The 14,352-nt window shown below is 46.7% G+C and overlaps 1 protein-coding gene across 1 annotated transcript; it reads right to left on the minus strand.

The window, feature by feature from the left end:
• Nucleotides 1-325: 325 nt before the first annotated feature.
• TIMM17A (translocase of inner mitochondrial membrane 17A) lies at nt 326-14,074 on the minus strand. Its single transcript, XM_079925463.1, has 6 exons — nt 14,010-14,074; nt 10,613-10,712; nt 10,416-10,479; nt 6,235-6,363; nt 5,388-5,498; nt 326-3,282 (listed from the first exon to the last, which is right to left on the minus strand). The coding sequence occupies exons 1-6, from the start codon at nt 14,033-14,035 to the stop codon at nt 3,197-3,199; spliced, it is 516 nt and encodes a 171-aa protein (XP_079781589.1). The 5' UTR covers nt 14,036-14,074; the 3' UTR covers nt 326-3,196.
• Nucleotides 14,075-14,352: the final 278 nt, after the last annotated feature.

Here is a 14,352-nt window from a genome sequence, read left to right on the forward strand (position 1 = left end):
AGCATTTCAACCTTGAAACTCAGGAAACCACTCCATTATTCCAGAAAAAGACCTAGGGAAAAATTCCTTCCTGTCTGCTTGTTTCTGCATTTATCTTGGTAATTAAAACAATTTTCGTGATTTCACCTTTTATTCTGGGTTCTTGTACACCAAAATTAGTTATAGAATATGTATTAAACATCTCAAAATAGGTATTTTAAGATATTTATTAGAATCTAAACTACCTGCTTTCTATTATTTGCTAAACTTAAAAAAAAATCAATGTATAACTGATTCATTTTACTGCACACCTGAAACTAACACATTGTAAATCAACTTTACTCCAATAAAAAATTTTTTTAATCACATCTTATAAAGCTTATCAATGGATTTCATAAATTTCAATTTTATTAGGAAACGGGTGATAGGTGAACAGGTACACAATGGTAAAGTAATGTAAAGTTAATCATAGAATCTAGGTGATGGGTATATGTATGTTCACTGTGAACCTCAACTTTACAGTTTTGATATTTTCATTGAAAAAATGTTGGGGGAAAAGGTGGGGGAGAGAAAACAAAACAAAACAAAACAAACCGCTCAGCACCTCCTCCTGCTGTGCAGTGACAACAGAACACGGAGAGGGGACGGGAGGCTGCAGGGGCACTCGAGCTGGTCCCCAGACCACCAGGAACCAGCCCGCTGGACAAACAGGGACAGGCAGAGGACACAGCACACGAGGACGTTCTTGGGCGGTTATGAAACATCTGTGACTGGAAACGCAGATGGCACGAGGCTTCCAGTAGAAAATCAGAGGCATGAAGTTTGCTTTCCCCTTTCCCTCTCCTCACCAGCCCCCCATCTCCACGCTAGACACATCACGGAGACGGAGCCACTCCGCTCAGGCCAAGCCCCAGCAGGTAGGTGGGCAGCCAGGGTTTCCCCGGGAGCAGCAGCTCTCCTAAGTGCGGGACGGAGGAAGGGGGCATCCACCAAGGAGGAGAGGGCCAAGAAGCAGGGAAACAACCGGAAAGGTTTTCGGGGTTTCTACCTGCCGTCCCACATATTGTGGAACTAAATGTCAAGTTCTTCAAAAAGAACTGGCTTTCCATCTTTTTCAAGCTTCTTCTCTTCCCCCCCCCCACCCCTCGTTCCAGAAAATTCATCTGTAACCAAGGATTGCTTCAGATATGCTGAGTTAACCAATAAAATGGCAAAAACACGCCAGCATCACATACACACACCCGCCACAGACTCCGAATTCCCAAGAAAGGAACTTACTTTCCAAACCAATAAGCCATTTAAGAGGAAGTTTAGGAGACCTTAAGAAATGTAAAGCATTTTATCTGCGATTCAACATGCCCTCAGCTTTCAACTGTTCTGATGACATCTCCTTACATTTACTCCTGGAAGTCAAAAGAGCTACAGACTGAAAGACAAATCCCAAATACTCACAAATGGCCAATAAGCGCAGTACTTCGGCACCAGGAGAACGCAAATCAGAACCACAGTGAGATAGTCACACATGCTAGAATGGCTATAATGTTTTTACTTAAAGGAAAATAGAAGTGTCGGCAAGGATGTGGAAAAATGGGAACCTTCGTGCACTGCTGGTGGAAACGTCAAATGGTGCAGCGCTGTGGAAAAGTTTGGTGCTTCTTCCAAAGGTTAAACATAGAACTACCACATGCCCCAGCAACGCCACTCCTAGGTCTACACCCAAAGGAACTGAAAGCAGCGACTCAAACAGGTATTTGTATGCCCATGTTATTCACAAGAGTCACACGGTGTGAACAGCCCAAGTGTCCATCAATGGAGGAATGGAGAAATAAAATGGGATCTCTGCATACCATGCAGTATTACTCAGCCATCGCACGAAGCGCTGGTTTATGCTACACCACTGACGGACCTTGAAACACGATGCTCCACGAAATAAAAGCCACACAGAAGGACGAATATCGTACGGTTCCACTTATACGAGGTACCCAGAACAGGCAAACTCAGAGACAGCAAGTAGAACTGCGGTTACCAGGAGCTGGGGGAAGGTGGGATGGGGAGTTTCTGTGGGTGACGAGGAGGAAGTTTTGGGATACACGATGGTGACTGTTACACTGTATGTAAATTCCACTAACTGTACACTTACAGATGGTTAAAATGATAAATACGATTTCCCGTATATTTTACCACACGAAGGAAGATCAAACCAGCATTAGTAAATTAAATGCTTACTATGTACGTGGCATTGGGCCAAAACATGCATGTGCTCACCACACCCACACGGATTTGCTCTCCGTTTCACAGAGGCAGGTAAACGGGGCGTAACAGCCTGCCTCCCGTAAGGCCGCATGGCCTCTCAGCACAGCCAGTAAAATGGCCTATTCCGAAATGCTAACCCATTTTCCAGACCCGGCCATACCCCAAAACACACCCTCGACGAAGATCAGCTTCAGGGGACTCGCAACACAGGAACAGCAGCATGTGCTGTACTTGCCAGCACACCATAAACGCCAGACTTTTCCAGGGCTATTACACCCTCCAGGAACCTTCTCATACGGAACTGGGTATACCGGAAGGAAGCTTTTCTGATGATGAAGAATCAAGACACAGTAGCCTCAGAGGTGAAGAGGGTTCTGTATCCGACACCCTCGAAACCAAGACGTGGAGTGTTTTTTACTCACAAGGAGAAGGCTAAGCACTTTCCTGCAGCCCTCCAGCCCGGAAGTGTTTGCTGTGGACCAATCCCTGGAGACTGTACCACGTGCAACTTTCAACTGACTCTGCATTATTTGAATTCAAGGATGAAAAGTAGAACTCTGCAACTTATCTTAATAGAAAGAGCAATCTCCTGGCGTTTTTTATTGTTTGACTAACAGAACAAAACCAGGCAGAGAGGTCCCCGAGGAAATGATGGTCACGCTTCACTGCCGTTTGCCACTGGTCCCTTCAAGCACTTACTGCTTTTCCTTCTAAAGATTTCAGACATTTATTTTGATCACAAACGCAATCCAAGTGTGAATAAATAAATGTATTATCTTTTAAGACCCTCCCCCGCCCCCCCCCCCCCGTTCCTTTAAATAGAAAAATGTGCTAAATGTCTCTTCACAGCCTATTTGGCCATAGTTGTCCCACCTACAGTTTTCAAAACAGACTGAATTTGATCTTCTGAAATCCTTCCTTGAACCGCAGCTCACTCTGTTACAGAAGTCCTGGGAGAGAGGCCCTACTGGTATTGCTGGTAGTCCCCGAAAGGTGAGGATGGTAGCTGGGCTGAAGGCAACTGGGAGGGGTCTTCAGCAAGCGGAGGACCTGCAATTAAGAGGGAATTTAAACACCACCTGAATATTATGTAATTTAAAGGGACAAGTCTCTGTAAAGAGCAAATCAGTCAACTCAGAAAACAAAGTGCTACATCAGAGCTGTAACCTGAATTTCTTTATCGAGCTGCCCGATTCTCACGAGAGCGCGTGCTAACGTCCGGCGGCCTGGCGGCCCTCCTCCAGAACGAGCAGCTCTCAAACGCTATGCCAGCGAAGTCACATGGAGTAGTTACAGCAAGAAACAACACGCCAGTTTTAATGCAACTGCTGAACAAGCTGCCGTATCAGGACTGGACGAACCTCTCACACCTCCTGATGTATTTGTCAGTAGCTATTTAAAATTATTTTCACAAAGTTTAAGTACCTTAGTCACGTTTCAAGAGAACTCAGTAATACAATTTATACAACTAGGTAAGGAATGGGTCTTGAAATGGGAAGACACCGCCATCCCCTAGCTTGCGCAGAACTAAGTGTTGTAGTATTTGCTTTCAAAGGATGGGACAGCCTGTGACCTAAGAAAAAATGTGACTCTTTAAAAAAAAGACTTTAATGGGAATAATCACTCCTCTTTTCTTCAGGGAAACTGAGGCAGACTAAAAAATATCTGGAAGGAAGAGAGAAAGAGGACAGTGGTAAAGAGGGCTTTCTTTCAATACTTTACTCCAGTGATTTTTTTTTTATATTCTAAAAATATCTGTTCATTACAGAAAGCTGGAGAAGACACTGGGTGAAAAAGATAAACCAAAAATAACCACTGTTACCATTTCGATACAGTTTTATTTCATCTTTCTGTTTAAAGAACTCTTTCATGTAAGTTAACTGGAAAAATATGATTAGCTTTTCAAAGATTTTTGCCCCCACGTAGCCTTTCGGAAACACTCCTCCTGTCTAAAATAAAAAGCACTTCTTTTTAGAGAACTCCTTCCGAGGAAAGAAGCCGAAACCCCAGCAAACAAGGCTAAATCCTACAAGACAGTGTGACCGAGTTATTGTTCTATCCATTTCTGAATTTCTGCAAACATGGAACTTTTCTCACGTCTTATGTGAAGTCTTTCACACTAAAGTGCTAAACTAAAAAGCAAAATAAGAAAGTGGCCACCACAACAGAGCATTCAGTGAGAAATAACGAGTGAAAGCAGAGGCAAGGACCGAGGGCCCGGGACCACCCGGGCCACCCACTGGCCACAGGGAGCAGGCCTCAGAACCGCGCCTGGTGCCTCAGGGAATCAAATCGAACCAGGAGCTGTCACCTGACCTGTCCCTCACTCTATGCCGAATCCTTTCCAAGCTCCAAAACTAACTTCCAACCAGTCACACCGTTCTGCGTATTTCCTTCCCCAAACGCCGGGTCGGCTCTTCCCCATGACGACCCTCGGTGTCTTTCTGCTCCCTTCCAATGCCAAGGAACAGTCCCATTTAGACAGCTCAAGTTTTCTAAGTTACAAGCATCTGCACACGCTGGCCGCAGAGCAGACATTCCCTGGCCACGTCGTGACCACCTGTGGACCACTAACCGCCCAGCATCTCACCTTCCCTGCACCAGGCAGGAGCAACAGGAGCAACGCATTACATCACCAACGTCTCAGAAGAACCCTCCTTCCGGCCCTAAGTGAGCCCCAACCACGGGTCACCTTCTCCTGCTACTTCACTTTCTTCAAGGAAGCAGCACAACCAGATGACCTCATTTATCTGTGAGCGTGTCAGCCTGACGCTCCCACTGCCCCCGGCAGCTACAGCAGTGCCCCACACACAGGCGGTGAAAAGCTGGCGACTGACGGCCATCGTTGTTCCACATCTGCAGGGACCCTTCTTCCCGCACCGCTGAAATGATCGGCAATTTCTTAGAATGAGCAAGTGAGCACTGATAAAACCTAAGAACTCTAAGGAAAGATCGACAGCAAGTCATCAGCCAAAGCATTCTGTTACTGAGATGAAACACAACTAACTGCACCCACACCCGTGCGGAGCCAGAACCCTCACGAAGCACGGCGTATTCACGTGTGATGCAGAGATGTCAAACTGCCACATGTGAGCAGACATCGGGGAACCATTTCAAACGTCTGAGCTGTGGTGTCAGGCAGAAACACGACTCACCGTTGGGAAACTGGGCAGAGGCAAATCTTGTCAACAAGATACCAGCTCCTTCGATGAGAGCTAGCAGAATGCCACCCATCGCGGCTGACCCAACCATGGCCACTGGTCCGTCTGAGCACGTTGAGAACAGAGAGATTACTTTAACAGAAATCCAGGTTAATGTAAGACACCATGAAGCAAAGACCTGTCCATAGGGCTCCATGCTACTCCCCGTTCCCAAACCCCAAACCCCCTTTCTCGCTGACCAAGACCAGGGTCAGCAAACTATGGCCCGCAGGTCAAATCCAGCCCACGGCCTGCTGGTGGAAATACAGTTGTATTGGGACAGCATGCGCGTTCATTCACGTATTGTCTAGGCTGCGCTCATGACATCAGAGCTGAGTACATGTGATGGAAGCCCTCACAACCCACGAAGCCCACACATTTACTACCTGGCCCTTCACAGGAGAGGGTGCTGACTCCTGGGCTCACCCGCTACGCCCAAAGGAATCCTAGGTTGCTCTGTCCCAAAGACCCAGAAGATGGATCTAAGCTCTTCACTCATAACAATGCTGGGTGACAGGTACAATAATTAATTCCAGAGGCTGAGGAGAGAAACTGCCCAGTCACACAGCTAGTAAGTGGCAGGAGCAGAACCTGAACTGCTCTTAACCATGGTGATTACTGGTTAGAGCTCCAGGCTCTCTCGTCCTCAACATTCCAAGTTAAGAGATCCTTTTACTCTTCCCCCCAAATCACCATATACACTCACACTACACCAAGTTACACAGTGCTCCGTCTGTCTATTACAGATGTCCCTAAGTGCAGGCAGGGGCTGGCTTCAATGTGTGTGTCTAGGCCTGCTTACTTCTTGCTGCCAGGATGGCTCCTGTTAAGGCACCACTCGTGATGGAGTTCCAGGGGTCTTCTTTCCCTCTGACTTGAACCATACTGCAGTCAATCATGGAAAACAGGCCGCCCCAAACGGCAAAGCTGCCTGTTTTATTTAAAAACAAAACAAATAAATTTCATTTTTTATATTTTAGCCTTTAAATGTAGTAGTCAGAAACAAGCTTAAATAACAACACTCACTATATTCTTGAAACTCTCACACACACATGCAAGCAAGTTTGAATAAGCACCGAACAGGAGTCAGAATACTTATCTTTTTAATAAAGCTTGGTTTGTATTACATCAGCAGGGAAATCAGCAACGGCCCAAAGCCTAAAAGAAATAAGCCAGGCCTAAAAGAGTTGGGCTAAACCCATTCAAACCCCCTTTCAGAAGAGTGTGTATCTGTTTAAGAAGTGTCCTCCTTCCTTCTTTTCATCACCTTACCTCTATTTTTCTTTTCTTCAGTCAGTGCCACTGAGCACCTGCTCTACGAAAATCACCGATGTGAACACAAAAGAAACCGGGCTATTCTGGGATGTACTACAAGCATAAGCCAATACACATAAAGGGCAAAAGGGTGATACAAACAGTTTGAATTATGGAACCTCGAGGGAATGGGAATTACCTTTCCTCTCTCATTTCTATCCTTCAGTCCTCAAGCATGAAACTAAAAGCAACCGTAAATCAGATTACTTTGCACTTTAAACTCTTCCTAAACACAGTGACTATTCTGTGAAATAAAAAACAAACACCCACACGTACACGTGTATAAGTACACACAAAACACAGAAAGGCAACACCAAGATTTTAATTGTCGGCATCTCTGGGTGACAGATGATAACAAGACGATTTCACTGCTTTGTGCTTTTATTTTCCAAATCTTCTAAAATGAATACACATGACTTACACTCTATGAAGAGTTCTTTTATTAAGATTAAAGAAAGAAGAACTGCACTGAGGAGCCCTTGTCAGGTTATCCTTCACCCTCCGAAACCTCACAGAAGCAGGGGTGTGTCAATAAGGACAATAAACTGGGTTCCGCCAACTGCCTGAACCAGACCATCACCAGCACCCTTCCCCAGAGCTCACCCTGTGAGTTAAATCCAGCAGATACAACCAGTTAAAGTATGCACGGAGGACTTCCCTGGTGGTCCAGTGGTTAAGACTCCATGCTCCCAATGCAGGGGGCCCAGGTTCGATCCCTGGTCAGGGAACTAGATCCCACACACATGCCGCAACTCAAGATCCCACATAACGGCAACAAAGATCCCGTGTGCCGCAACAAAAAAAAAGATCCCACATGCCGCAACTAAAAAGATCCCGCGTGCCACAACTAAAGATCCCGCATGCCACAACTAAAGATCCCGCATGCCACAACTAAAGATCCCACATGTAGCAACTAAAAGAGCCCACATGACACAACTAAAGATCCAGCACGTGGCAACAAAGATCCCGCGTGCCACAGCTAAGAAAAAGATCCCGCATGCCGCAACTAAAAAGATCCTGCATGCCATAACGAACATCCCACGTACCGCAACTGAGACTCGGAGGAGCCAAATAAGTATGTTTTAAAATAAATAATAAACTATGCATGCGCCTCCGCGTTTTTGGTCCAACACTAAATACCACATGCTACATACAGATGAAATAGTCTGTCCTAACTCAGTGGCTCTGTGCCCTGGGAGAGAGATATGTCCAGTATATTAGAATTATCTCACCAAATTCCTCAAACAAGGCTCTCCCACTCCCTCACAAGGATCTGATATCTGCCCACCCCACGAATGACTGCCAGAGTAAGCTATGGTGGCTGATGAGAGTGGAGACTGAGTCCACACAAAAGGCTGGCCCCGTGTGGGCAGCCACAGCCGGAGCAGGGCGAGGAGGCGTCCGCAGGAAGGACACTCCCAAGCATGGAGATCAGTGTGCCCATGTGGAAGGGTGGCCTGTTACGAGGTGCCCTAGCCCAAGTACTCATATGAAAAGAGAAAGAAGAATGAACCTGTGGGGCTGGACTGGACTGAGAGGTATCAGTGTGAACCCATGATTCCTAATACGTATAGATATATAGAAACACAGATATAAACTTGTGTATGTACGTGTACGTGGTGTGTGTTCATAGATATACAGTACATTCCTAAGAAGGCCTGGGAACAGCAATGCCCCACAGCAATGATACACTTAGTGCCCAGACTTTGGCTTCTAAGTACCATTCTCAACTAGAAGGAAGCAGGGCTCCTTGGGGACGGATGACTCTACACTCAGGCAGGGAAAGTACAAGATGAGCCTGGAACATCTTGTTCCAAAATGCAAGGAAGGGCTGGAAGCATAATGGGGACACGTCAAAAGCATGTCTTATTTCTGCTATGAAAATACAAGACCTTTCAGGACACAACTATGACTTTCCCACACTGCCTTTTCCCAGGAGCTTAACTGGAAGAGCTCAGTAAACGCCCACTCAATTAAACTGCAAGTGCCATCCCAGTGCTTTTTGTTTGTTTTTTGTGGTATGCGGGCCTCCCACTGCCGTGGCCTCTCCCGTCGCGATGCGCAGGCCCAGCGGCCATGGCTCACGGGCCCAGCCGCTCCGCGGCATGTGGGATCTTCCCGGACCGGGGCACGAACCCGCGTCCCCCGCACCGGCAGGCGGACTCCCAACCACTGCGCCACCAGGGAAGCCCATCCCAGTACTTTTAAAATTCAAGACTCCATGAAGATTCCTCAGTAGTTTCCTTAAAAAGCCTGATTCCAATTCACTCACACCACAACATACTCTTCCTCTATTTCACCCTGATTGTTTTTTAACCAAACCTTTATTCTCAGACTAGTTTCAGAGTCACAGCAAAGCTGTGAAGACGGTACAGTTCCCACATGCCCCACATCCAGTCTCCCCAGCATCTAACAGCAGCACCGTGCATTTGTCACAGAACCCAATATTGACACATTATTAACTGACGTCCACACTTAGTTCCGATTTCCTTAGTTTTTATGTCCTTGTTCTGTTCCAGGACACCTCATAACATTTAGTAGTCTTATCTCCTTAGGCTCTTCTTGACTGTGACAGTTACCTGATTGGTTTTTTTATTCACTGAAAATGCATGTGACAGAAGCAGCCTCTCAAGAAACCTGGTAAACCTGCATGACTTCTGCATTTATCGAAGGTTCAGGGTTTGGTGTGTACTTTTTTTTTTTTTTTTTAACTACTTATCACTCTTAAACAACACGGTAACCATTAAAACAAAGGAAAATTAGTCACCGTTTACTTTCCAGGGTGTACAATTATTACAGGGAGAAAAACAGGAAACAGATACACCATCACTTCAACCCTCGGAGCCTCAATTTCCTCATCTGGAAAATGGAGATAATAGTACTCACCTCCTATGTTGCTGGGAGGACTAAATAAAATAATCCTGTGAAACACCTGGAGTGCCTGGCACATGGCAGGCACTGAATAAACAACAGACATTGGCTACTATCTTCTAAAGAAAACAAATGCTATAAAAACAAAGAGAAGATTATTTCTTCTGATGCACAAAATCACTAAGAACGACTGAAAGTGCTAAGTCCATTTCACGTGTTGTATGTGGTCTCTTCAGCCTGACTGTATCTTTGCAAGCAAATATAAGCTCCCAGATTTCTTATTCTCTCTTCTCCCAGCTTCTGAATTAATTACCAAGCTTAAAGAGTGTGATGGACATAATCGTTCTCCACCTCTGCACTGACCTCGGCACAATGTCCAAAGCTAAACCTGGAGGGAGCCCCGTGAGTTCCATCAGTCCCTCTTGCACACCCTAACCCTTCTGTTCACATCCTCTTCAGTTTCATGCTAACCCAGAAGCTATCACTCCTGACCCTCACAAACCTGAGCTGTGGACACACTGTCTGGAGAACGGGAGAAAATCAAATGAAACCCAGCAGAAGCAAAACCACACTGAGCTTCTGAAGGACAGTTTCAGATGGATGCAACAATTCAAGTTAACTTTCCAAATAAATCATAAATCAAGAATTCGCATAGATACTAACTTGTGACAAGCTGTTATTCAGACCAAACTAAAATCACTGCTATAATCTAAAAAAGAAGAAAAAAAAACCAGAATTTCATCTTCAAAAAAATAGGAAAAAAATCATCTGAAGTACAAATGGAAACATTCTGCTTACCTCCCAACTGTGGAGCCCTGGTTCTAACAGCTGTCAGACTCCCTCGTAGTCTGTGGTTTACTCCCTATAAGGAAACAAAAGGAAGCAACCAAAAATACATTAGGAGTATAACACATTTCCAACCCACTGATGGGGCCCAAGTGACATTAGCAAACGGGTCTCAAGTAATGATGATATGAGACCATTCACCCACTTACCACCGGAGAATTGCGAAAACCTTTGATTGCTTGAAAGATCCCACCACCTATGGTTCCCATCGTAAAGGCCCCACCACAGTCGTCCACAATGCGCCAGGGGCTAAGAACAGGAAAGAGAGAAAAAAAAGAAAAAAGATGAGCGTTATTTCTCATTTATAAACCATAAAACCCTCTTTGTTAATAAGGGATATACAACAGATTCCAGGGCAGGGCTCACTGCAACCAGTAACATCTGGCCCATAAAATACAGACAAAGATTAAGGATTCTAAACAGATCCACATCTATTCAGCCCAAGTCTTCTAAGCTACAGGGAATGAACTCGTAGTTGAATGGCTTCAACTCCCTACTGTTCACAGCACTTTATTCATTTGCTCAACTACTAGTGCATCTATTCTAAGGCACCGTGAAAACAATGCGTGAAAAAACACGCATTAGGAAATTACACTATAGTCAACAGTGACCCAGTCGCCTGGGGGACCAAGGAAAGCTCTCCAGCTGCAGCAAAATTTAAAGCTGAGACCCAAAGAATAAAATTTCAACAGGCGCAGAAGAAGACACATTATTTAAATTTTAAAACTTCTTTTTGGGTTTACTGAGTCCAAATTAGCATTTGGAACTTAAGTTTGTATCAGATCCACTTAACACATTAGTAACCTCTAATATCTGATAATCAGAGGTTAAATGTGTAAACCCGGCTTCCAAATGCAGCACCCTAACTCATGCAGCACGACATGAGTAATCTGATCAGTAGAACAGAACCACTCTTCTAGGAATCTGGCTTCTTAAAAAGTCTGCGAATGGGAATTCCCTGGCAGTCCAGCGGTTAGGACTCAGCACTTTCACTTGTGGTGGCCCGGGTTCGATCCTTGGTTGGGATCCCGCAAGCCTCGCGGCATGGCCAAAAGAAGGAAAAAAAAAAACAAGTCTGTGAATAATTCAATTCATAAATGTCTTTTCCAGTCTCAAGGGTAAAATGCTGTAACGACCCTATGCGCAATCCAACTGCTCAAGTAACCGTGTGAGTTCAGCGCATCGTTGCTGCTGAAGAATCTGAATAATAAGTAATTTCTCATTTTGCCAGATAGAAATACGAAACACCTTGTCCTTTCCAAGTCTAACACAAATCAGGAGTTTGTACAGAATGAGGATCTCATGAGGCAGATGTTCCAACTGTCAGCCTGAGGCTTCAGGGCTGGGAACTCGTTACAAATGCAGGCTCTGGGGAGGCCCCACTCAGGACCTACTAAATCAGAGTCCACAGCTTAGCACAATCCACGGGTGACCTGATTTCACTTTAAAAGTTTGAGAAGCAGTGCTCTGAGAGACTAAAAAGGATTAGGAAAATTTCTTCAAAATGGTAGAAACATTAATAGAAGTAAAGAGACAGGGAATTCCCTGGTGGTCCAGTGGTTAAGACTCGGTGCTTTCACTGCCGGGGCCCAGGTTCAATCCATGGTTGGGGAACTAAGATCCCACAAGCTGCGTGCTGCGACCAAAAAAAAAAGTAAAAAGGAAGAACAAAGGAGAGTCACTAACTCTAAACGATCGATCCTGAATGATCCTATAATCAGTTAGAATGAAAATGAGTATTTAAAAAATCAGTAAAGAACAGCAGGATTCAGATCAGAGAGCAGCCGCAGGATTGCAAGAGAGGACGTCCAAAACAACGGCAAGATGCAAACAGTCTCTGAACTAAGTCTGGCTAAATCAAGGTTCCTGCAGGGAAGTGACGGATACACAAAAGGAAGGTTGAAGCCAGACTCTAATGTAAATGCCAGACAAATACAGGGCAACAGGGAACCAATAACTAACCACAAGATTAAAGTTATCTTTTACTAAGTATCAACTATGTTTTAGGTGCCTTATAGTGCAAATAACCTGATTTTCAAGAAAGCTAGCTTATTTTCTTATAGACTCCCTAATCTTTTAACTTTGCAGAAGAGTATCCCTGTCTCCTCTCCATTTTATACATGAACAGAAGCTCAGATTAAGTACCTTGCCCAAGGTCATATAGGTAATAACTGGTAGAACCAATTTAAATACAAAATCTAGTACGCCAAAGGCCCCAAATTCTTTCCACTATATCCTATAGACTAGGGCTTCTGAAAACAAAACATATGATTAAAAAGTATTTAGGACGATTAAGTACCTATGATGTATTAAAAAGGACTGAAGAGAAGGAACGCAATTAGGAAACTACTGTAAAAGGCATTAAGGATGCCAGGTAAGATCCTGACAACAGGAAATGAAAGGTGGAAGGTTTGAAAGAATTCAGGCTGCCTATGGTGTTGGGGCAGGTGCAGAGGGAGGAGAAAGACGCTTATAGTTGGAGCTCGGATGACTTCACGAAAACAGGGTAGTCCAGAAGATCAAAGCAGTTTTGAGTATAAAACCAACCAGACAACTGACTGTACTGCTTCAGGACATATGTACTGAGAAAGCAAAGGGGCCACCTAATTTAGTAGTAGATGAAAATTTATGATTCCCATAACATCTTTAACCCAAGAAAGTCAAGTATTTTCCCCTCATGCCAACCTGTTTCACGATATCATACCCAAGAGCAGGTGACAACAGCAGTGTACAGCACGCTGAGTCCTGCACACCTGAGCACAACCCAGGAAGGGGGACCACTACCTTTGGAGAAGATAAATTTAAAGAGCTGGGAGGCGCTGAAACATACTCTATCTTATTTCAGGGAGGAAAAAATGCACAAAGCAGGCAACATGGCTAATGCTGGAAGGTCAGAATGTAAAGCCCTGGGCCCTTACACACAGCTGGAGAACACCTCGGTTCTTGCTCTTACAAAAAACACAGGTGGTTAACCCAAAAAACAAGATGTGATTTTTCACTCATGACCTCCGAAGCCTTCAACTGTGTGCGTGCCTGACTCCTCTATGCTTTCATTCCTGGGACCGACCGAGCGCGGGGCACAGACCACCCCCACCCCCGCTAAATGCCGAATGAACGGACCCCCGTCGCCGGCTTTTCACACACGCTACTCTCCCCGTTTTCCCGACAGCGCCGCTCCTCCCCCACGGGGAAACCCCAGCCCGGACCGCGGCCGCCGCGCCCACGCGGACCCTTCCCGGGCACCGCCCCCTCCCCACGCAGGCCGAGCCGCCCGAGCGCAAGGACGAGCCCAAGGTCGCCGGTGGGCAGAGGGGCTGCTCCCGACCCGCGGGCCGGGCAGGGGCCGGGGCCACACAGCCGAGCCGGGGCGCCCTCGAATTGCCGCAAGGTCACCCGGCGCGGCCCCGCGGCCCCCGCTGACTAGCCGGCTGCTCACGCCCGGGTGCCCACGGGCCCCGGCGCCGCCAATCCCGCGGCTGAGAGCGGCCTCGCTCCGGGGGCCGGGCAGTGGCAGAGGGGCAGGCGGCAGGCAGCGGGCTGGCTCACCAAGGTTCGCGCGCATACTCCTCCATCTTGATTCCGCCGCTCCGCGATGCCGGGCGAGCGGGGCGGGGCCTGGCCCGGCGGCGGAAGTGATCCCAGGCGGAGGGCGTTAAAGTGTGCGGGGATTGGCTCGCCGCCTCCTTCCGCAGCCAATGGGAGCAGGGAATACGGCTGCGGGGCGGAAGGCGGGGCTCCGGGCGGAAGGCAAGGCTCCGGGCGGGGGCGGGGGCGGGGCGCCCGGGGCGGGGGCGGGGGCGGGGGCGGGGCGCCAGGGGCGCCCAGGTGCGGAGAGGTACCCGTCACGGAAGCCGCGGGGCGTGGCCGAAGACAAACCTGGTGTTGCTCC

This window comes from Stenella coeruleoalba (genome assembly GCF_951394435.1).
Source record: "Stenella coeruleoalba genome assembly, chromosome: 1".
NCBI lineage: Eukaryota > Metazoa > Chordata > Mammalia > Artiodactyla > Delphinidae > Stenella > Stenella coeruleoalba.